General features: G+C 33.1%; 2 protein-coding genes and 1 pseudogene across 3 annotated transcripts; all 3 read left to right on the top strand.

The window, feature by feature from the left end:
* Positions 1-1950: 1950 nt before the first annotated feature.
* Positions 1951-8731, top strand: LOC146900174 (putative mannitol dehydrogenase; annotated as a pseudogene). The gene is made up of 5 exons (XR_015023789.1): positions 1951-2053; positions 2803-2916; positions 3620-4133; positions 8031-8182; positions 8438-8731. The product of XR_015023789.1 is annotated as a putative mannitol dehydrogenase (transcript).
* Positions 8732-11368: 2637 nt separating this feature from the next.
* On the top strand, positions 11369-13118 carry LOC146900175 (dof zinc finger protein DOF5.7-like). Its single transcript, XM_085737469.1, has one exon. The coding sequence runs from the start codon at positions 11661-11663 to the stop codon at positions 12675-12677; it is 1017 nt and encodes a 338-aa protein (XP_085593595.1). The 5' UTR covers positions 11369-11660; the 3' UTR covers positions 12678-13118.
* Positions 13119-19459: 6341 nt separating this feature from the next.
* On the top strand, positions 19460-24039 carry LOC146900176 (tRNA/rRNA methyltransferase (SpoU) family protein). The gene is made up of 4 exons (XM_085738328.1): positions 19460-19813; positions 21208-21499; positions 22380-22430; positions 23575-24039. Exons 1-4 carry the CDS (start codon positions 19554-19556, stop codon positions 23965-23967), a joined length of 996 nt encoding a protein of 331 aa, XP_085594454.1. The 5' UTR covers positions 19460-19553; the 3' UTR covers positions 23968-24039.
* The last annotated feature ends 639 nt before the right edge of the window (positions 24040-24678 follow it).

The following is a 24678-nucleotide window of genomic DNA, read 5'->3' on the forward strand; positions in this document are numbered from 1 at the left end:
TAGTACGATGCTGGGAAATCGTACTACGATTTTTCCAGCAGCAAACAAGAATTTTTCAGTGTATCCCATCGTAGTACGATGCATTCCATCGTAGTACGATGTAACAGTGACAGCATTCCCCTGTTTCGTGTTCTTGCGTCTTTTTCACCCGTTTCTGTTTTGAATTAGCTTTCGGTGTAAACATGAAAGTTGTAGATAATTAAGTTAGCTTTAAAATGGCCTTGGTTTGGAGTGGAAAAGATTTGTAGATTTTGAGTTATGATAAAAATAGTCCAAGTGGGTCTTTAGCAAAATTTAAGAAAACTTAGCATAACTAATCCCAAGTTAGTCCAAAAACTTATGGTTGGTTTCCCAACTTCAAACTTAAGTGTTAGGGATTTAGTTGAGGTGTTTTATGGATATTTGAATTATGATCTATTGATCAAAACTTAATTGCTTTTGGGGGATGTTTTAGATTCTGAGATGAATGTAATTGATTATATATATATATATATATATATATATATATATATATATATATATATATATATATATGCTATGTTGTTGATTTCCGTTGTTGATGTCGTTGTATCATCTGATGTCAAAGTTGGGGAGTGTGTCATAATTGTTTTAGGCACATATGTTGTTGTTGTAGTCGTTGTTGAAGTTGTATGTTGATATACACAAGTTGAGTCCATTTGCATACTCACATCTGTTGGGGGCTTATGCCCTGGAATGTTCATCATTCAACCCGTTGGGGGCTTATGCCCTGGAATGTTTATCATTCACCTGTTGGGGGCTTATGCCCTGGGATGCTTTAACCATCCAAATTGTTGGGGGCTTATGCCCTGGAATGTTTAGCATTCAACGCGCGTAGATTGGTACCACCTGCATGATGCATTAGTTGTTGTTGTCGTAGCATTGTTGGGTTGTTGTTGTCGTTGTAGCATTGTCGAGTTGTTGTCGTCGTCGCATTGTCGAGTTGTCGGTGTCGTTGTGGATAACGTTGTTGTTGTTGTTGTTGATGTACCTTGTTGCTGAAAATAATTATGTCGTTGCCTATGTGTTTATTTAAATACATTATTAATGATGCCTGTTGTGATATGCTTTGTTGTTTTCATTAATTTGATGAATTATATATTATTATTATTGGATAAGTTTCTCACCCCTTCTGCGTATATGTTGCCTCGACCGTGGGTAATGTGCAGGTACTGATGACTTGTAGGTTTGGTCGGCTCAAGTGTCTAGGGCTCTGATACATACTAGGATGGGGAAATCGTTGCGAATGTCTTCTCATTTCTTTTATGTATCACATATTTTGGAAAAGACTTGCTATTAGAGTTTATCGTTGTTGAAAATAAAGTTGATTTATGTTGCGGCCTATGTGCCAAGATTTTCATTGATGTTGAATTTTGGTTGAAATTATATTTTTAAAGAATTATTCCGCTGCGGTTTATTAAGATTCTTTATGTTGGTCTTAAATAAATAGATATTTTCTATTTATGAATTTTTGAAAAGTAGTGTGACACTCCGTTGTGTGATTACTCTGATTATAATAATTAATATTACGTTGTTGGGAGAACGGGGTGTTACAAAAATCACATTGGCCTTAATGGAAAATAAAATCAATTTTTCTAAAATGTTCCTATTTTTTTTAATTACAAAATGTTTCCATTTAACTTAACAAATTGTATTTCCTTAGTCATCTAGAGAAAGCATACATGTCCTTTGATATGCTGTTTTCACATTATGAAAGTAATTGCTTGAGAAAATTCGATCCAGAAAATTATCATATGGTCAAAATTACATTGTCCTTGTTGGTAAAAAAATCAATTTTTTTTCTTTCTATTTAAACATTACAAACCATATTTCCTAAATCTACTATAAATAGCATACATGTAACCATGTCTGCCACATACAATAGACTCATAAAAATTGTTCAGATTTGGTTCTCAAGTGAGGTAGAATATTTTCCAATGGCAACTTCACCAGAGTTGGAGCATCCCATAAAGGCTTTTGGATTGGCAGCTAGGGACTCATCTGGAGTTCTCTCTCCCTTCAACTTCTCAAGAAGGTAACCATTTCTCCATTTTTATTTTAGGTGGGGTTTATTTTGGGTGACAAAACAACGTAAAAAATTATAGTGATACATAGACCACCTTAGATGGCATGTACCACTTGTACACTCACACACAATTGTGACATATGTCTATGTGGTCCCCACACAAAAAAAAACTTACATTTATTGTCTCTCACACACTCTCACATGGGGTGGTACCTTGTGTATACGGAGAAAAGGGTGTCCATGAAACATCATCCAAAAAATTAGGTTGTACTTATAGTAGTTCCATGCTCTTTATTTTACCTTAAGCTGTAACGGCGAAAACTACACACACCAAATAGGAAAATGAAAGTGGAGAATTGTAAATTTGAGTTTACACTTCAGCATATCAAATGTTCTTGAAGTTGTATAGAACCTTGTTATCTCTAATTATAGGACTAAACCAAGAAAACTAAAACGTTAATAATAATAATTATTGTAAATTTATTAACAATTAATATTATTTTTTATTAAACTTATTTAATTTAATAAAATGTAATTTGAAAAATAAATAAATAAATTAGTGACATATCATAAACAAATAATTAATTGAAAATTCAAAAATCTTGTCAAAAAAGGGTTATTTTTTTCTTTCAAGTGAGTCTATTAAGATTTGGAGGTATTGTACATGATAACTTGTTAGGACTTAGCAATGATGATATGTTATTTTGATATTAATTTAATTGGCATTATATTTGTTAAATTGAATCATGTATGTGCAGGGAAACTGGAGAGAAAGATCTAAGATTCAAAGTGCTATTTTGTGGTATATGTCACTCAGATCTTCACATGTTGAAGAATGAATGGGGCAATTCTGTTTACCCCCTAGTGCCTGGGTACGTTATTGTTGTGTTTCTTCTTTCTGTAATAACATATTCCATTTTTGTTTTTATTTTTATCCTTTAGAGGATGTGGATAAATTTTTAAGTTCTAATCAATTATTACAACTAATTATCTTCTTTTTTTTTACGAAAGTAATTATGTACTATTACACAGTTAATTTTGTGCAGCTTTTAACATATAAATTATAAACCATTGTCCATTGATATGGAGTGATATTCAAATACTCTTTTGTGCTTAAATTTGATAAATGAAATCATGTGTTAAAAATATGTGAGATATAACTAAAAAAAGGGAATAATTTATTTGTCATTTTCTAATAACTTAAAACTAAGAATATTTGTCGCTTTCTAAAAATATTTGTCGCTTTCAAATGTGTTAATATATTTTTGGATGAGCATGAGATTGGTAAAATCATGATGTAACCGTAATTTTGTTGAGCTGCATTGTGTAGCTTCTGCCTTCTGCCAATGTCTCGGTGGTTCACATTGATTCTATCATTCTCACCGTAACTCAAAACATGCACTAAATAAATGAATAATATGTAATTGTTCTAGTTCAATTTGATTGGCCTGTTTTTTATAGTCTGATCTAGTGGAAGTTATGCTTTTGTTCATTTAACAATAAAACTTTTGCAAGTGTCTGAGCAAAATAGTAACAAGAATACACTAAATTCTAATTTGACTAAAAAAAATGTAGGCATGAGATTGTAGGTGAAGTAACAGAGGTAGGAAACAAGGTACACAAATTCAAAGTTGGAGACAAGGTAGGTGTTGGGTACATGGTTCAATCCTGCCACTCATGTCAAAATTGCAACGAAAATCTAGAAAATTATTGTCCAAAAGTGACTCTCACATATGGTTCCAAGAATCTCGATGGCACCATCACATATGGAGGCTGTTCCGACACAATGGTCGCCCACGAAAGCTTTGTGATCAACATTCCAACTAGCCTACCTCTTGATGCTGCAGCTCCTCTCCTCTGCGACGGGATCACGGTGTATAGCCCTTTGAAATATTTTGGGCTTGATAAACCTAACTTGCAATTAGGCATGGTTGGTCTTGGTAGACTTGGTCATATGGCTGTGAAATTTGCCAAAGCTTTTGGTGCTAAGGTAACATCGATTAGCAATTTTCCTAACCAAAAGAAGGATGCTATTTAACTTCTTGGAGCTGACTTATTTGTGGTTAGCACTGAGCAGGATCAAATGCAGGTATGTATCTATTGTTAAATGGTAGCATTGTCTTCTTGTGAGTGTTTGACAATTTTTATAGTAATAATTGAATTTGAAATGGAGTAAGTATGATCAATTTTTGTTTTCTTTTTGGTCTTAATTATCCTATTCTCATAGAAAAGGACCCTGATAATCGACCAAAATTTAAACTCATGTTCAATTAAGGTAGAATTAATTACAATCACTCGAGTTCGGTTGTTACAAGACTACTAATCATTGCGAGCATGCTAGATTTTGCTTAATTTTTAGACGAACTCAGGATTACTAGGTGTTTTATCTTGGTTTTCGGGTGTCAAACATTGATTACGTTTGAACCTTTTTAACCGGTGATATCTCATTTTTTCTTGGGAAGGGAAAAAGTAAGCAAAACCCTTGAGAATCGAGGTCCGGGAGTTGTTTTCGCTACGGGAAGGTGTTAGGCACCCATAACGACTATAGTATCCTATAGGAACCGTCTTTAATTTCTACGCGCGCGCTTTATTTTTAAATGCTATTTTGAAAAGTGTTATTTACACCTATGGGTTTTCTAAGTGAAGAATTGGAGGGAGAAGAATGTTTGAATTTTTATTTTATTTGAATTGAAGGAATTTTGTTCCTTGCCTACGTACCCGTTTAAGGGATCAAATCCACCGTAGTTCTCTTCCAAAAAAAGTTTTTGTTTTTGTTGGTTGATTTTAAGTTTGAAAATGGAATTTTGAAGAATGAGAGAGAGAGGCCTCAAGGGCATGAGATTATGAAAAGAGTGAGGTGGAATTAGTGATTTGCAAAAGAAAGTCAATGTATGATTAAAGTTCATTGAAATTTTGATTAAGAAAATAAAAGGAAAATTCAATGGGGTTTTGGACCCCAAGGTTTATTAAGAAAAAAGCTTGAGTGACATTGTTTATATTTTTTGGAAAATGATTTTTCTAAGTATAAAGCCTAAACATTCATCTAAGCATACAATCCTAAACATACATCTAAACATGCATATTCTAACCATATACCTAAAGTGATGTGTGTGCATGTGTCGGTGCTTGTGTCGGTGTACATCATTAGAGTCCATTGTCCTTATTACATCATTGGCCTAGATACATTCTATGGTCTTGCAAGAATTTAAAATGCATAAGAAAAATAGTACAAAAGTTCCTAAGTTTTTACATTCTAAATTTTGCATGAAATTAAGTTGCAAGAAAATAAAGCTATGGCCACAAGATGGAAACAAAAGGGTTAGTGAACCAAAATGCATGAAATGATGGAAATGTTACATGGAAGAAAGGGTAAAAAATAAAGGCAAGTCCCTCTTTTGTACCAAAAAAAAAAAAAAATAAAGGCAAGTAAAAATCATGGAGAGATAGTATTTTTGGAAGCATTTTAATATAGCAAAAGGTGCAAAAACATTAGAGGCAAGTAAGGAACAAGGATATCAATGATGAAGTACTCATTTTAGAGCCACTTTTCATGAGCCAAAGGCAACACCCATTAAGACGTAAGAAATGAAAGGGAAAAAACGAACAACAACATACTAGAAAAATGATCCAATCTTTTTAGGCTTTCTAACATAGGATTTTAACAAAAATGCACAATGGAACATCAAGAACATAACATTTTTTTTTACACAATTTTTATCAAGATACTCATGCAAAAAAAATCCAAGATTCAGTCACTAAAATCCACAAGAGATATCAAGAAGTGCATTAAAACAAGCAGAAAATTATTTGGAATTTGCATGGGAAAAAATTAGCACAGAGGGGGTGCGGGAAGCAGGAATGGGGTGTACACAGCAAAGCTGCAAGCATGCACAGAAAAATAGCGGGCCAAGAAGGACCCAGGCCCAAGGGAAGGAGCTTGGGTTCGGGTTATGAAGCAAAACGGGTCAAAGGACCCTTCTTCCTCATCTTCTTCTGTAAATCGCTCCTTCCTTTCTCTTCTTCCTTCATTTTCAAACATACATCACATACAACTACAACTCTCCTATCTTTCAAAAATCGTCCCTCATATCTAAACACATAACACAAAGCGATTACACATAGCAATTGAATCATGTAACCTCAACACTTCTCTTTACCCTCCACAAGCAACATGAACGAAAGGCACGATGGCGCAAATATGAACATAGAGGTTTCAAACGGAGCTTGAACTTGATGCAAGAACGGAGACATATTCACATACAAACAACAAGGAATTGGACGTGAAGACAAAATTACAAACACAGCACAAATCGTGAATAGGACAAAACGAGTAAAACGGCGATACCGGAAGCGATGAGATGGAGAACTTCAGCAAAATCTTGATCTGAGCACATCCCTTTCGATCTGGATCTTCTTTGATTCACTAACAGCTTCGATTCCGTCCCTCTTCGATTCCGTTCTTGTTCTTTGAGCTCTGAATTGAATCAGCTTCAATTTGTTCCGTCTTGCTGCGATTCTGGTTGTTGTTGTTAGGCTCGTCCGATCTGAGTTCGCCGCCGTTGTTGCTGTTTCCGGTGACGGTTTTGAATGAATCATTGTTTGAGGACGATGATTGTGGCGGTATTGAGACGGATTCGGATGAATTTTGTATCGAATTGAAGGTTTGTGTTGTTATGAATTCAGCAATGGAAGAAGATGAAGATTGTAACTGCAATGAGTTTGTATAGGTTTCGTTTTGGTGATGGAAGAATGCGAATTGTTTTGAAAGTGATGAAGGTTTGGGTTATGGAGGATTTGTGGTGGTGATGGAGGTTGAAGATGAAGTTTGATGGTGGTTATGGTGGTTAGGGTGGTGGTTTAGGTTGGTTAGGGTGGTTATAGTGGTGGTTGAAGAAGTTAGTTAAGGTGAAAATTGTGGTGGAGGAAGTTAGTTAGGGTGGTTGAAAGTGGTGGAGGAAAGTTGTTAAAAGAGAGGGAAAAATTGAGAGAATAATTATGAAGTTTTTTGATTTTTTTTGTGGAGTTTTTGTGAAAAATGATTGAATGTTGAAAATTGACCACAAGTTTGACTTATATAGGTGATGAAAGGGATGCTTGGACCAATGAGGAAATGCCACATGGACTAAGTAGTAACAAACTCTTAAGGACCAATAGCATTTGGACACATGGCACTTGGACTCTAACAAACTTAAAAAAAGGATTAAAATGTAAATAACAAAAGTACAAGGACCGAAATGAAAATTAAAACTAAAATTGAATTGAAAAAGTAAAATGAAAATTAACGTAAAGCGAGACGATTAAAACAACAAAGCAGATTAAAATGAAACAGAAATATTATGTGAAATGACCAAAATGCCCCTAGGGGCTTAAAACGACTAAAAATGACTCAGATGAAATTTAAAAATGATTTTTTTAACAGGGAATTGAAACAAGAGCTTATTCAAACAAATTAAAAGACTCAGAGACAATTTTTAGAATTTAAACAGGGTTTTGACACATGAAAAGACTAAAATGCCCCTAGGGGCAAAACTGACTCAAAATGACTTCAAATGCGATTTTTGAAATGGATTTTGACATAGAATTGAAATGAAGACTTATTCAAACTATTTGAAAGGACTCAACCAAATTTTTAAAAATTGAAAGAGATTTTGACATAGGAAATGACTAAAATGCCCTTTTTCATGAATTTTGCAAATAACATTGAAATAAAATGCAGAGAAAGATGCAATTGATCAGAGACAGTTCAAATGACTTATAATGCAAGAAAAGAAGAATTGAATAAGTATTTTTAGGTCCAAAATTAGGGTATAACACTAGGTCCTCTAGAAACTAAAAAAAAAAAAAACAATTCTACATGAAGGTAACCATGCATTTATTTTTTATTTTTTTGGTTACTAACCATGCATTTATTTATTCATTAACCACGCATTTTTTGGTTACTAACCTTGAAACAAAACACATTATCATGTCTCCTCCTTTCTATTAGGCTGCAATAGGCACCTTGGATGACATCATTGACACAGTTCCTGCCGTCCATCCTCTGTTACCTTAGATTGGTCTTTTGAAATCTCATGGAAAACTTGTTTGTTGGTGGACCGGAGAAGCCTCTAGAGCTACCAGTATTTCCTTTACTTATGGGTAAACACATGCAAAATAATATCACATATTTTATAAAAAGTACACTTGTCATTGAGCCTATGTTTAGTGTTACGATGAATATATCAGAATTACGACGATTGTGATGATTTTCTAAAAGCTACACTTTAGAGCTTCTCCCAAATCACATTAGGTCGTCGTGATTCTGTCATACCATATGATACAAAAGGTGCCTTATATTCTACAATTTTTGATTGACAATGTGAATCACACACAAATATGATGTTTTGTTTGTAGGGAGAAAGATAATAGGAGGGAGTATGATTGGAGGAATTAAGGAGACACAAGAAATGATAGATTTTGCTGCTAAACATGACGTGAAACCCGAAATTGAAGTTGTTTCAGCTGATTATGTGAACACTGCATTGGAGCGTATGCTTAAAGGAGATGTCAAATATCGATTTGTTATTGATATTGGGAATACATTGAAAAGCTCTTAATTTTTTTATTTTGCTTGGTTCATCTTTTGAGAGGAATTTTGCATGGTTCATTTTTTTCTCGAATAAATGTAGGGAAAAACTTTATGGTTTATTGGCTTCGAGTTTGATCAAAATATAATAAGAAATATGAGAAAGTTGAGCAAAATGTGTTCCCGGTTTCATTTTATGTCGTTTAACATATCAATGAAGTATTACTTTGTTTTCAATATTACTACCCAAGTTCATATTTATAAGAATTGTTTATAAAAACCACATGTATGAAGAAAAGTTGTTGGCGTATTAAATTTGTCTAAAAAGTGTGTGATTATTATTAAATTATCTTTTGTATAGAAATGCATTCAATGTTATTTTTTTTTTATTCTAAGATAAATTGATAGTAACAATCAGTGGTGTATTTGAAAAAAGAATAATAAATGCATCTAAACATTTGTAACGAATTTTATAGTTAGGGAAGAACATTTTTTTGAAAATGATCATATAATTAGGAACAGATGGTTTGATATTTTAATTTGGATAAATTGTTAATTTGGTCCCTGATTTTACACCTATGTTGTTGTTACCCAACTATATATTGTTAAGCAAGTGGCAAAGCAGTGTGTAGTATATGGGGGCCATCCCGGTAGCATTGATAGACAATGGAGTAGCAGTGTACTGCAGCCCAAAAAAATCACTATTGCAATTAATTAACTAAAGTTAATGATGTGAGCTGGTAAGTTATTTTTTTTGGGTTTGTTCAAAGTAAGTTAGAAAGGTGAAAGTAATATTTTGTTCAAAAAGGGACGTTTCAAGGAGAGAAGTAGACAAGGTGTTGGTGTTGGTGTTGGCAGAGTACAGAGCATCGATCCAGTGATGTTGTGTTAATGCTGCTGTTTTGTTCCTTTTACATACCAAAACAACTTCTTCCATCTTCTCTTCTTCCATTCTTCCATCTTCTATTTACTTGTACATCTTCTATAGAGACGAAATTGATAAAAATCGTCTAAAACTTATACACACAACTCCTATGTTTTAGGTTTGAACTCAAATAAAGATATTCTAACATGATAATTTAAACATTATTACTTGAAGTAGATCTTATATAGTAGCGGATACATTATATAGATACAATAAATGTTAAGAGATGAGTGTTATGGAGATTTTTTTTTCTAACACTCTTTTACGAGTAAATAGGCAATTATCCCTTGAATTGTAAGTTTCGTCAATCGTATAAAACCAACTTTTATCAAGGTAGAATCAAACACAAACTAAGAGGTTTTTTTGCAAAATTTGGTTCCTTAAATTTAACAAAAATATAACATAAAATTTTGTTCCCACGGAAAAAATGATAATTTCAAATTGTAAAGTTAGAGTATGATATTTTGGTCCATTAAAGTGCTTGTGATTTAAGAATTTGCCAAATAAATACAAACAAAAGTGTCAAAATCCACGTATGTATATGTAACTTAAAAGAGAAAGAAAGGTCTTGCGTACTGTTTGGAGAAGTTTGTTAGACCATGTCCCGGACTGTGAAGAGAAATCTACGTTACTAGTTACGCAAAATAGTGGTGATTTTAAGCTAGTATTTGCACAGTAGTGTATTATAATCGTTTGTGATCATCAAATCAATTTCCAATATATCTATTTTATTCTTAAGAATAATGTTAATAAAACACCTAATACACATTTTTCAAAACTTTTTTTTCTCTATATTATCCAACATTTTATATTTTAGTATAAATAAGTTTCATCTGTCTTCATGAGCTTAACACAATTGGTACATACAATGTATAATGTCCTCGTGATCTGAACTCAGTTGGTAGGAACAATGCATAATAATATACAAGGTCGGGGGTTTAAACCCTGACCACCAAAAAAAAAATGCATAATATATGCCACCACCAAAAAAAAAAAAACCTCATCTAATACACATCTCCGGTTGTAACTTTAAAGCCTAATCTAATATAATGTTTAAGATATGTTTAAAAGATTGACACTATAAATATATATTTTAAAAAAAAAAAGTTAAGGGGACCTCTATGATCAAACTAAGGATTGACTTTGTTCTTGTGAGTTTAGCTCAGTTGTTATGGACAATGCATAATATATGCAAGGTCTGAGGTTCAAATCCCGGCCACCACAAAAAAAAACACGACACTTCTTAGATTAGACGTGTCCCGATGTCGGACACGACACGTGTCCGAAACTTACACATATAATTACACTAAATTATGCGATTTTCTCAAATGATTAGTGTTCGCGGTGTGCAGGGTGACCCTAAGGGTGGGCGGGAGGGGCGGCAGCCCAGGGCACCATTATTATAGGGGCACCAAAATAATTATTTTTACTTAATAGTTAGTACTATATAGATATATATATCTTTTTAATTCGGTTTGATTAATTATATTGAGAATATATTTTTAGAAAACTTTGATTATAAATGAATCTTTTGCAACAAAAAAATGTAAAAAGAAAACTATATGAATAATTAAAAGGGCACAATTTTATAGTTTTGCCCAAACACCAAAAATCTTAGGACCAACCTTGACAGTGTGTCAGTGTCCGCTTCATATCCGGTGTATGTATCTATGCTTAATGGACTAAATCTAAAATTAATATTAACCGTAATGATCAGCTCTCAGCCTAGCCAATCCTACTGTTACATTGCACATCATATAAAACTTCTATAGCAGTTACATATCCCTCATTCATTTTTCTCGTTTAGGTTCTCTCTCTCTTCTGTCACTTTTTGTCTCCATGCTTCTCATCCATATATATAAATTTGGCTTTCTTTTATGCATTAAGATCATATGAAAAAGACCTCTAAACCCACCTCATCACATCCTTTTAATAACAATCACAAGCACACTACAGTACCTATCAAGATTCATCTCAACATCACCCTTCTCTTCCTCTCCACCACCATCACCATGCATCAAATCATATCATCATTCAACTACTTCTATCTTCCCTTTCCATAAAGAAAAATCAAAAACATCTTTTTCTCTTTTTCTTTTCTCTTTTTCTCTCTCAAAATTCATGCAATGGTAGCACCAAATCACAAAAACACACAAGATCATGAAAACCAACAAGGTTCTTCTTCTGAAACCAAGATAACAGATCAACAAAAAGTTGTAGTAAAATGTCCAAGATGTGATTCTCCAAACACAAAATTCTGTTACTACAACAACTACAGTCTCACTCAACCAAGACATTTCTGCAAAACATGCAGAAGATATTGGACAAATGGTGGATCGTTGCGTAACGTTCCGATAGGTGGTGGTTGCAGAAAGAAACAAAAACTCAAACACTCATCTACACCATCTCAAGCTATTAATAAGTACTCATCTTCACCTTCTCTTGATTTTCATCTTGGTTCTTTACCCTTACCTTTATCCTTACCTTTCTCTTCAAAACCATTTTACTATAACCAATTCTCTTCCATTGGTGGAGTTTCAAGTTCAAACACTTGTGTTTCTACAACAAGTGCTTCAAGCTTTCACCTTGATCCAAATGGTTTAAATTTATATCCTTTCCCTTCTTCAAATGGAGGTGGATTTATTAATGGTGGAAATGAAAATGCAATTCAAGGAATGAACTTTATGAATGTGAGTACTAGTGCTAATAATGCTAATTGCACTAGTCTTGCTTCTAGTATTGAATCATTGAGTTGTAGGAACCAGGATTTGCATTTGAAGCTTCAGCAGCAGAGATTAGCAACCTTGTTTGAAGATAATAACAGGAAAGAGAGTGGAACTGTTTTGCTTTCTCAGGTTAGCATTGAAAAGCCTCAACCTATTTTGTTTCAGAATCTTGAGATTTCAAAGGCTGAGATGTTTCAAGTTGGTGGTGGTGCTGGTGATTCAAGGAAAGAAGGTGCAAGTGAATGGTTCTTTGGTATGAATTCTTTTTCATCTGTGATGGCTCCTGCAACAACTACTGATCTTAGTGTTTGCATTAATGGTGATCATGATCAAAATGGAAACAATAACTGGATTAATAATGGTGTTCATGCTTGGGGTGATGTGCAGCAGCAGCAGCCATATACTGCTTTGCCCTAAAGAGGATTGGTTAAGTCTATGTTCGGAAGAGCGGCGAGTTTGACAAAATTACAGCGGTATATCGTAATTTTGTTGAAACTTTAAAGTGTAGCATTTGTCAAATCAGAATGGCTCACTGTGATTCTGACAATATGAGGAAGAAGTTTATTTGATCTTGGGAGGAAAAGTGAAGAATGAAGGACTTAATTGCAATGCAGTAGTACTATATAATTGTCCAAATCTAAATTAAAACATATTTTTATGAGTCTGTCTTGTTTATTTATTAAGTTCAAAATCAACATATGTATGTAATAGAAGTGTCATTTTAATTTTTTGAACAAGTAGAAGGGTCATTTTATATCATAGCATTTTGTTGAAAAATTCAGCATGTGTAATATAATTGTCAAACTTCTCTTTTGTATTGATAAAAAAAAAGTAAAAAATTCTCATTTGCATGATAAATTTAAGCTTGATGCTAGTCAATATAATTGTTACAATTCTGTTAATTATATATATGATAGTTTCATATGTTTCTAACCTCCATTATTTATATATGATATTTTTTATATGCTATCCATTACTAGTAATGTGTATCAATCTAACATGGAAATTGAAAAAGTAATGATTGATTTAGTTACATAGCACCGACATTTCATATCGATGTCACGTCAGTGTCAGTACCTATGTCCATGCCCGACTCGGACACATGTCGGTACATTCAAATATTTGTATTCTCAAATTATTATCGGTGTGAACAGTTTCACATGCTTTGCTGATTATATATATGATATTCTTCTATAGAAGAAAAATGTGATGACTTGAAAAATGTACCAAACTGAATTAGAATCAGTTGATTAAATTCAGGTATTGATGATGATCTAATGAACTGGAGTTTTGTCTTGACATGATGGCAATCTTAAGCCTCACAACTCAAAAAGGGGTCGGTGATAAGTTACTTATTCTCTTTTTGGGATCTGTAATGGAATTTTTGGACTGTTGTTAATTGAAACTGCTAGACTTCAATGTTACACCTTTGATAATTTTGTTTATATGTGTAATTTAATTTTCTACTTTATAAACAGAAGAATCAGAACACATAGCGTGTTCCTCTTTATCATCAGAGAACTGAGTGATCTTCAGATATATACTGATTGATCAATGTAATGCACAAAACACAGCACAGTGTACAAATGTAGCAGTGACTGATCAAAGCCTGTAGGCTGTAACATTGCTCTTTCTCTCTCAATCTACCTATTTTCCCTCTATCTTAGCAGTGTGGTGCAATTTGGTGTCTGAAAAGGTGGTGGTTTTGAAAGTAAAGTTTAATGAATCACTGCCAACTTTTGAATAAGTTAAGAGAGAGAAAAAAATTACTTTCAGATTTTAATGTTACATTAATAGTAAAATAGCATTTTTTCTCTTCAAAATTGTAAGAGTAAAACAATTTACACTTTTAACTTCTCTATGATTATGTACTTTTTTATTTGCATGATAAATTGAACAATTATAGTGAAGTCAAAAATTATATATTGAACAATTAATAATAAAAAAAGGTCAAGATTTAATATATTTCCTGCCAATATAATGGTCCAAATGCTGGAAATTAAAGAGTTAATTGCCCTTCATTATTCAAAAGACTTCCCAAACTGTCCTGTAAAACTTATAGTGAAACTAATTCACATACAAATCAATGGCTTGTGTAATGTGTCTTGTGACAAAAAAAAAAAAAAAAAACTTGTGTTATTGTGTCTCCAATATTTTTTTTTTGAAGGAAGTAATGTGTCTCCAATATATTAATGTGTCTTTGCCCTTCAATATTTAATGCCTGCAACTATATAGCCTGCCATGTTATTAATTCCAACATTCCCTTACCTCATGATTTTGTAGGAATTTCCTATTGGTTGTAAATGTTTTATGCCTCTATCTCAATAAATAAATTTTGGGTACATTTATGACACTATTCTTAGTTATACAGTATTTTCTCTAAATTTATATATATATAAGAAATTAACAAGTTAATTCTTTTCCCATTTTTTATTTACCTAAGTAGGAATTTATTGTGCAAGTAAACCAATGAAATAATGTTCTCCATCCCACACTAATTTTTTGTAGATGGATATAAAAACTATTTCATTTTTTAGATAAACAAAGTATATTCAACTAAAAGAGTACAATATAAGAACCAAAAAAAGAGTACAAGATATATATATTCTAACTCAAATACAAGAAATGTGTTCATCACATTTTAAGATAAACTTCTCACACATACAAACCAAATTAACATACTAATGACAAAAAATCCTTCAATTGTGATGGTCTTTTTGTAACCGTATGTTTATTTATAGGTTTAATGGCTTATGGGTCACGGTGAGATGTATTTTGGGGAAAAAGATGAGAAATGGTTGCATCAGAAATGAAAAATATGACACAAGGATGCGTGATTACCGTGATAGAATACTCACTTTTTGTTGAAATATACATATGAAGTGTCATTTCACAACATACAAAGTGCAAGAAGCTCATGACATATGCATTAACTCTATTCTCCCATGATTCTTACCCCAAACTTCTGTCCCCATCTTCCTTTTATCACTTTGATGATGAATACTGAATAGATACCCACCACTAACCAACACCAAGCAATCATATGTATGACAAGAATCACAATCACCACAAAAATATAATATAGTTTAACTTTATTAAAAAAAGATAGGTATGAAGATGTTTGAACTTTGAAACCCGGAGTTGATAGATAATGTTGAATCCTTAGCTAATAAACATGATAGTTAAGAGGTGTGGGGTACAAGGTTAATAGGCAAAGTTGATTAGTTGAGTCTTGATTTAGGGAATGAAGTGAGAATGTTAATGAATTTTGGTTGCAATAACGTGTCTCTTTAGAATTTTCAGGCATTGTTATAGGTTGGAATACATGAATTAAGTTATATATCTTGTTTATTATAGTTTTTTTTTTTTTTGGTTTTTGGTGGTCGGGGTTCGAACCCCGGACCTTGCATATTTTCATGCATTGTCCATACCAACTGAGCTAAGCTCACGAGGACTATTATAGTTTAGAATACCGGCTAGTGAGGTGAGGATTGTCTGACCATCTTTTGTCTGATGTGAGACTCTTTAACACACCCTCTCACGACCATCAATATTGGGCTTGGTTCGTGGACACTTTAACAAAACTCTGATACCATCTTAGAAATCGTGGTTGGGCCTAACACAATCCCACAAAATTGGCTTGTGAGATGAGGATTGTCCCACTTATAATTACATGTTAAGGCCATCATTTGTCTGATGTAGGACTCTTTAACAATATATATTGGAAAATTGCTCTTCTCCCATCAAGATTTGCTCACTCCCAACTGATCTTTTGAAAATACCACCACTGGACTTAAGTCACGTAAGTGTTAAACCCAACGTGACTTAAGTCACGTTCGCTACATTGGTATATCCCACGTGAGTTAACTCACGTAAGTTATAACCCAGCATATGAGTTAACTCATGTATGTTATAACATCAACATGAGTTAACTCGCGTAGGTTATAACCCAGCGCGAGTTAACTCATGTAGGTTATAACTCAACGTGAGTTAACTCAAGTAGGTTATACTTCAGCTTACTGAACGTGAGTTAACTCACGTGGGTGGTATTTTGGTCAGTTTGTATGAGAGTGAACGTTTTTTGTTGGGAGAAGAGTAATTTTCTATATATTGTAGATTGATATAGATATCGTTTGTGTAATAATGTTGTTATAGTTGCTTGATGTTTTGTAATGTTATTGTATTATCAATCAAATTAGAAATTGTGAAATTTAAAATTAGTCCCAGTATTTAATTTTCTCACTTATAGGCAAACTAGTCTATGTATAATTTAACAATTTTGGACCAAATGGTCGTGGCAATGACGTGTCATCGATGTGTGGATGCATTTAACGTGTACGCAACTCATACTCTCTAACGGAATATTTTACGAATGGATTCAAATAAATGACATGTTACAGATTTGGAGACGCGTAATCTTCAAGATCAATTTAGATACTAAAAAAAATGAACAATTTTTAAGATCAATTTGATCATATACTATTTTCTTGTTGAACAAGATTTTGGTAGTCTACACATCAAATAAAGAAGCTAAACATATACTCCCTCCGATCACATTTATAAGCAAAAAACAATTTTTTAGGTACATTGAATAACTAATGTATCTAACATATAAATATGATCGGATACATTATTTATTCAATGAATCTAAAAAGGTGTTTTTTGCTTATAAATGTGACCGGAGGGAGTATTATATATGTATGTACAAAGTATCATGGGGTGTGTCATTCATGTGTGTGTGCTTGTTAAGGGCAAAGAGAAGAAGTATCAATGAACACTTGAGTCTGGCTGGACATAGATTTGCATGCTAGAATCATGCATCATAAACACTTCCTTCTTCAGTTAGACAAAGACTCACTTTATTTCGTCATCTTAAAACAAGATCAATGCTTTCACCTCTCTGTCACTAAATTTGTCTTCTTCTACTTTTTTGGTTGCTAGATTTAGATTGTGAAAGTAAGGGAATTCAAAACCCGACAAGAAAACGGAGCCCACCATTATCTATATCTACTTCTTGGCCTCTTTTCCACGTGCTTCTTTGCGTTTCTATTGCTTCTTAACTGGCTGTCTAGCTAGGAATAGATGCATTGGATGGTTGATGCACTCCTATGAGACATGTAATATTTTTTTTTAAGGGTTAATTATGTTTCTAGTCCCTATAAAATAGCGACCTTGTAAGTTTAGTCCCTACTTAATTTTAATAGCATTTTTAGTCCCTAATTTTGTTTTTCTGCACTGAGTATTAGTCCCTACTCAATTCAAATTTGTTTAATTTATGCTTAAACTCTTAAATTTTTGAACAATTTTTTGCAGACATGTTTAGAACATTACTAAAAGTTCGTCTGCAAAAAATTATTGCAAAATTTGATTTCTACATCCAGATTTTATTACTTTTTATTTTTAACTTTTGTCGTTTTAAAAAATTCATATTTAATTCATTTCATGTCAGAAAATTCTAAATTTTAGTAAACGAACCTTTCATAGTGTTCTAATCTTGTCTCAAAAAAATCGTTCAAAAATTTAAGAGTTTAAGGATAATTAATCAAACTTTATTTTAGCAGGGACTAAAATTATAAGTAAATTTTTTTTATAGGGACTAAAAATGCTATTAAAATTAAGTAGGGGCTAAACTTACAAGGTCGCTATTTTATAGGGACTAGAAACATAATTAACCCTTTTTTTAAATACTAACGAGTGCCAGACGACATTTTTAAGATCATTTAAATTTGTGTGATGTTAACTTGTGCCCTAAGGGTACATGTTAAGCAACCTAAAAAGGGCAATTTTACATTGAAAAACATAATATATTAACTTTTAAGAAGTTGAATGCACGACTTTTTATACGTACATTTCTTTAATAAGTTCCTTAACATATGTCATTGAGGGCACAAGTTAACATTTGCCTTTAAATTTTAACTATTTATGAAAATTTGTGAACTTAATACATCAAAAATTAAAATATTTGACTTTTTTTATGAAATGATATCTTATTTTAAAATCTTAAATAGTGTTTCAGGAGCACTTATTAATAAATCTTTTTTTTAAAAGAATTTAGTGGCTAAAATCATACACATTCATTTTTTAAAAAGTAAAAGTGAGGGGCCTATAGATTACACCAATCATAAAGGGGAGATTTTAAAAACAATGGAGGGAGTGGGGGTGGGAGCGAAATGCTTGAGAAAAAAGAATGAGCAAGTGGAAGAAATAGATGAAAATGGGAGGGGAGGACTTTGGGAGGTTAACTTTTATTCATAATACTAAGCCCTCTTCATTTGGGGGACCGAAAAAATTGTATTGGAGGAGGATTTTATGGGGTTTTGGAAGGTTTATATGAATTCTTCAAATTTAATATATGTTGTTATATTATTTTTAAAATTAAAAATATAGTAATCATATGCATCAATTTATCATTCTCGAAAACACTGCTCTTTTAAAAAAATTGAAAGATTTCTCAATTTTCCCTCATATTTTCCACCCCTCAAAGTCTTCCCTTCCCCTCCCCTCCAAACTCGCAAACAAAGTTTTAGGGAAAAGAGAATCTTGAAAAGAAACTAATCGGATCGTATCATAAGAACAGTGTCCAGTGTGGTCGGCTTCCTGCTAGTTGAATGCCGGAATGACCAGAGGGTGTGTTTGTAGGCACTCCAACACTCAAGTCAGTATTTTGAGCTAAAAAGGGGTTAAGGATAGAATGAATCATACATTGGAGGATGCAAGTGATCCTCTCATATAGTGGAGGTGCAGGTTACCAGTGATCTATGGTTGTTTAGTCATTGGCTATAGATAGTGTGATCTGTAACCGTCAAGCTTTACGACTTGGTAGAGGCAAGAATTGTTATGATTCAGCGTTTGAATCGATAGCCCCATACAATTGCGAGTACATCTCCTTGGGAGGGGGGGGTGTGAATAGCATAATTGAGCCTAATTGAATCTGGCATGATTTTTGGGTCCTAGACTGCGAGCAAGGCCTTTTTTAACCCACATTTAAAAAAAAATTATTTAATTAATCATTAAACTTTGTTTACACTAATTATTATTTTTCAATTTGTTTTATAAGTAACTTCTCATAACATAAACTTTTTTTTTTTTTTTTTATAACTTTTTTTTTTTTTTGAAGAATTTTTTTTTTTTTTTTTTTTTTTTTTTTTTATAACTTGTCATAACATAAACTTATGCAACATTCTTAGACAAATTAATTTAAATATTTAGAACCTATAGATCATGAATTAAATAAAAATAAAAATATCGAGCAACAGAGTAACAGAGGAAGAACCGAAGAAGGAACAAACAGAAATGCAATGCTACACCAACACTCACTGTACTATCCTTTTCTATCCTCAACCCCACAGAACACGTTGTTTTCACCCAACAAGACTTTCGGTTTCTCCGCCACAACAACAAGAGCAACGAATTTCTCACGATGTTGACGAAAAATCGAAATTAATAACAAGTTCTTCAAACCCATTTGTGAAACACTGTCTCAAACTTCGTAATAATTCTTCTTATCGTCGCTCTCATGGTTCTGTTCTTGTTGTTGGCACTACACCTATCAGGTTCTAATTTTCATTGAACCTTTTTGTTTTTTCTATACAAAGTATTTGGTTATGAAATTTTGTTTTTGTTTTTGATTCTTATGGTCTTTTCTTTGGTTTTGGTTGTAGTCTAATCTTATGAATTGGAAAATGGATTTTGAAATTGTAATGTGTTATTGTGTGTGTTTGGTTATGGGGTGGAAAAAAAAACCTGATTTTGAATGATTGGTTCATACGCTAAGTTGAATATAAGGTGATTTTGTTAGGAGAAATTTATGTAAAAGTTAATTGCACATTAAGGCTTTGTTTGGTAAAAAATAGTGGATATTTGATAAGGTAACTTATAGCGGATGAGCTTATAGCGAGTGACTTATAAGCTAGTTGATAATGAATAAGCTAGTTGTTTGAATTTGTAATGTTTGGTAAAATTGGCGGTTGAAGTCGCTAATTAATATTTATTTATTTCAATTAAGATTGCAGGGGTAAGATGGAGATAAAAAGTGATAAGCTATAAGCTACTTGAATTAGCTTATCAAAACCCGTTGTAAGCTCGTGAAAATAAGCTATAAGCTCGTGTAAAAATGAGAGTTACCAAACGGGTCTTTTTTAATCATACGAGCTTATAAGCTATAAGTCATAAGCTCAATTTTATGTCTTGTAATACACGCACTAAATTTGAGGCTAAAATCAATTGTAGAGACAAAAGTTCCAAACTTTAGCGTCATGTTAGAATCAATTATTGTTATCGAGAACATTTAAATATGTCAAAATCAATTTTATACCTCTAGAATTCATTTTGCCTCCTCAAAAAGTGGAACCAAACATACACTCGAGATGATGCATTGGTTAACTTCTGCTATGACGTGACATGTTAAATAAACGTGTGGTCTTCCATGTGAATTCTAAGTTAGTGCCACATTGTTTTGACCGACTAGGCGATCATTTTGATCCATGATCAGGATTTTGATAAAAATTGTGGTACGGACATTATTGGTTGTTTGTTTAATGGCCTCGAAGTTCATACACAAGTGTGTGAAAGTTTGTTTCCAACTACGTTCTTTGAAAGAATGAGCTGCAATTTTTTCCTCTCTATATCTCATTGAAAGAATATTCTTCTTGTGTTGCTTTCTTCCTCATCATTTTATTCTTGTAGGTTACTAGCAGTTTAGAACAATTATGAGAGGTTTCGAATTGTAACTAACTGCTACTAAGCTTCAAAGCTAGGTGTATTAAAGTGACATATACAGATCCAATCATACTCTAAAAGCATTTTTTACTGCATTTTAAGATCCCATTTCACATCAATGTGCACAGAATTACAATGTATACAATATTCAATGGCATATCACCTAACTCATCTCTCTTAGTTAGTTAGCAATAAGCATTGATGATTGAAATACGTTTGTTATTTACAGAGAAATCTACAGGTTTCAAGAGTCATCACAAGATAAAAATGTTACAATGGATTGTTTAATTCTTCCTGATAAGGCTGAAATTCCCAATGGGTTGAATGAATCCACTGATTCTATTGTGCGTGTCAGCTCCATAGTGATGAGAAAGATTTCAGGTCTGCAGTCGACTGATTCAATTGATGCAATTGCCCTTATGAAAATTCCTGCCAGTTTTTCAAACTTAGATGACGATCAAAAGCACTGCCAGAAGTGGTTTCCATCTGCGCATCGGATTTTAGTCCTTGATGGAATTCAGGTGACTCTTAATATCGGTTTTAGATTTAACGATTTTTGTCTTGGAAATTTTACCATCGGATACTTCCTCAATTGAAAGGAGGCGCTCCATTCCTTATTTGGCTTTTGTTTGGTCAATATTGCTGCTTATTCTATGAAGAGGTCTTGTGAGCCTTATAATGTATACATGGTTATGACAATACATGTGACTGTGAATTGTATCTCAGTTCGTGCAAAACTGAACCAAATCGATACAAATCTCTTGTGTGTATCTATTTTGAATATGAATCTCGTTTTGAATCCCGATACACTATGATGAATCCTGGTTCATACTAATGAAACACTATCAAAACTTATTGTAGATAGCCACTTTTTTGTCAACTTTATATAGCAGCCACTTTTCATTTGTCATTTGATTTATGACTTGAATCTTTATTTTAGGATCAATCAGCTTATAATTTTGTTATGTCAATTGTTTTTACACATAATTGTCATTTTTATTGTCAATAATTAATGCATCTTATGATTCATAATAATATTTGATTCACGATTCAAAAACTTTATATGATTTTTTAACCATGATTGCAAACTTTATTTGATGAAGTTTAATTGCTGTTCTTTTATATAAAAAGAAAATTTAAGTGCCTAGTTATGTCAGGTTGTGAAACCATAAATCAAACGCAAAATTTTCACTTTTCTCTATAATTTATATTTTCATCCTACATATATCATGTGGGAAATATATGTTGACGATGCAGAATATCATGGACTTTTGTTGGAATACTAATTATTTGGTCATATGAATTTCTATGTCAATATCGCGAAAGGCTAACACCATGAGAATTTTGAGTTTCAGAAAATTCATGTCACATTACTGATTTATTTAGAATTGTTCACTGCAGGATCCAGGTAACCTCGGTACATTGCTCAGATCAGCTGTGGCCTTCAAATGGGTAAGTTATTATCCTGCGTTTCTGCTTGCTATAATCTGATCCTGTTTTTCTCTATGGAATCTTTTCCCTATGTTTAAGATATACCAGCTTCGTCCTCGTGAGCTTAGCTCAGTTGGTAGGGACAAATGCATAATATATGCAAGGTCCGGGGTTCAAACTCCGGCCACCACCAAAAAAAAGACATACCAGCTTCATTGTATTGGAATATTTCTTCTCATCTAAGAGTAGCCGAATCTATACACCACCAATCATTCTTATTTGGTTAATGTTGACTGGCTTTAAATGGTTGTCGATGTTTTCTTTGTAGTTTCCCTTTTCAAACAAACCCGTAGAAGGTTAATCTTATTCACCATCCTTTGAAATAGGTGTATGATAATCTTTTGGCATTAACAGTCAAAGGGAACAAATTTACAACCTCATTTTCTTCCTCAAGGAAAGCCTCCTATATAAAAAATTTAATACATTATGTATTGTCGTGTTCCATTGGTCTTCAATAAAATACCTAGTTGCTGTCAATTAGTACTGATGCCAATGGGAGCCTCTAGAATCTATATGGTAGTGATGCCCATGGAGATGGTGCAGTATGCTAGGAACTGAGAAACCAAGAGAAAGTGTAGGAAGATTGGAGAAATAGAACGAGTTCAGAGAGAAGGTCTTAGAGAATTCAGTTGAAAATGTCTGAGTTTATTTTATCTGATTCTGAATGTCGCAATTGTGCTATTTATACAAAGAAGCTCTAGCTGCATTGCAGTTACAGACAAGGGGAATTGAAAGCTACTGAAAACATTAAAGAAGAGTGCTGTATGCAGAGAGTTAAGAGAGATATCGTACAGAGACACACAATATTACAGTGGCCATCCCGCCACATGCTATCCCGCTATCCTAACTTCAGGGTCGGCTTCTCTGTGCCGTTATCTGAGTCAACTAAGCTTATCCCCATTTTCTATGATAAAATATTTAGTTGCTTTCAGAGACAAATCATGAACTTTCAATAAACATAGAAGTCACTCCTTATAGATCATTTATGAACTTCAAAATATTCCGAACTGATCATTTTATGATATTGACACATTCTAAAAACTATCCATGTAATATTTCAATTGTTATTAAAAATCGTGAAGGAATTAATTTATTTTGTCAACAGGATGGAGTTTTTCTGCTTCCTGGATGCTGTGATCCATTCAACGAGAAAGCACTCCGAGCTAGCCGAGGCGCATCCTTTCAACTCCCTATAGTTTCCGGAAGTTGGAATCATTTGGAATCTCTCAAAGAAGAATTCCAAATGAAGTTGCTTGCTGGGCATCCACAGCATGAAGGGTTAATCAAGCCGGTTTGTTCCCTTTCTCAAAGCTTCTGTGATTCCATATTAGATACACCATTGTGCTTGGTTTTAGGCAGTGAAGGAAGTGGCCTTTCAGAAAAATCCCTGCAAGCATGTGAGCTTGTGAGCATTGCAATGACAGGAGAATATGAGTCACTCAATGTTTCAGTTGCAGGTGGAATTTTCTTGTATATGCTACAACCAAAGAACAAATAATATTTTCTGATTTTATAGATGATCATATATTTTTTTATCTCCTTAATCTTGGGGAAATTTGATTTTGGTCCAAATGTTGTTTGTTTGTTGTCCTTAAACTGATGAGAGACAAACCACACTGTTTTATTAAATACAAAGATTAACAACCAAGAAAAAAAATAGTGGTAAAAATCAAATTTTGTCAATTTCATAGATATAAAAAACATGTAACATTTCTATATTTGTTTGGTCGCATTCAACGAGTCTCTGCAACGAAGGAGGACACGTACGATGTACACGAAGGATGAATAGAACACATGTTGAAAGAGTTAGATGTTAGTTGTTGCATAAGCTTCAATAATCACTTTGGGTAAAGCATTGAGCACCGTTGTACATGTCCTAAATCTTTCACAATGGGTACCCTTTGAATATAAGTACGAGATATGACTTAGTTAGATATGAATTATGTTTATGATGGACTTAACAAAAATCACATTTTTAGAAGAACAAATGGCCCTAATTTTTTTTTTTGAGAGAAACTCTACATTCTTTTTAAGTTTTCTTTCTCTTTCACACATCGAGGAGGGGTGATTTTAGGTCAATTTTTGACCTAGAATCACCCCTCTGCATCTTTTTTCTCCTTTCTTTCAATCTAAATAAGTGATTTCCACATACATCAAGTTTTTCATGTTTTTTCGTGATTTCGTCGTCTTGGTACGACGTTGTGTTGTT

The sequence above is a fragment of the Medicago sativa genome, chromosome 8 (assembly GCF_051527215.1).
Source record: "Medicago sativa cultivar Bolivia chromosome 8, Bolivia_mono, whole genome shotgun sequence".
In the NCBI taxonomy this organism is placed as follows: domain Eukaryota; kingdom Viridiplantae; phylum Streptophyta; class Magnoliopsida; order Fabales; family Fabaceae; genus Medicago; species Medicago sativa.

Excerpts from the sequence above, each read along its gene's own strand:
- LOC146900176 (XM_085738328.1), top strand. The coding sequence starts at position 19,554 with ATGCAATGCTACACCAACACTCACTGTACTATCCTTTTCTATCCTCAA. Across the intron at positions 19,814-21,207 it reads GTTGGCACTACACCTATCAG|AGAAATCTACAGGTTTCAAG; the intron begins GTTCTAATTTTC and ends TGTTATTTACAG. Across the intron at positions 21,500-22,379 it reads TAGTCCTTGATGGAATTCAG|GATCCAGGTAACCTCGGTAC; the intron begins GTGACTCTTAAT and ends TGTTCACTGCAG.
- LOC146900175 (XM_085737469.1), top strand. The coding sequence starts at position 11,661 with ATGGTAGCACCAAATCACAAAAACACACAAGATCATGAAAACCAACAA.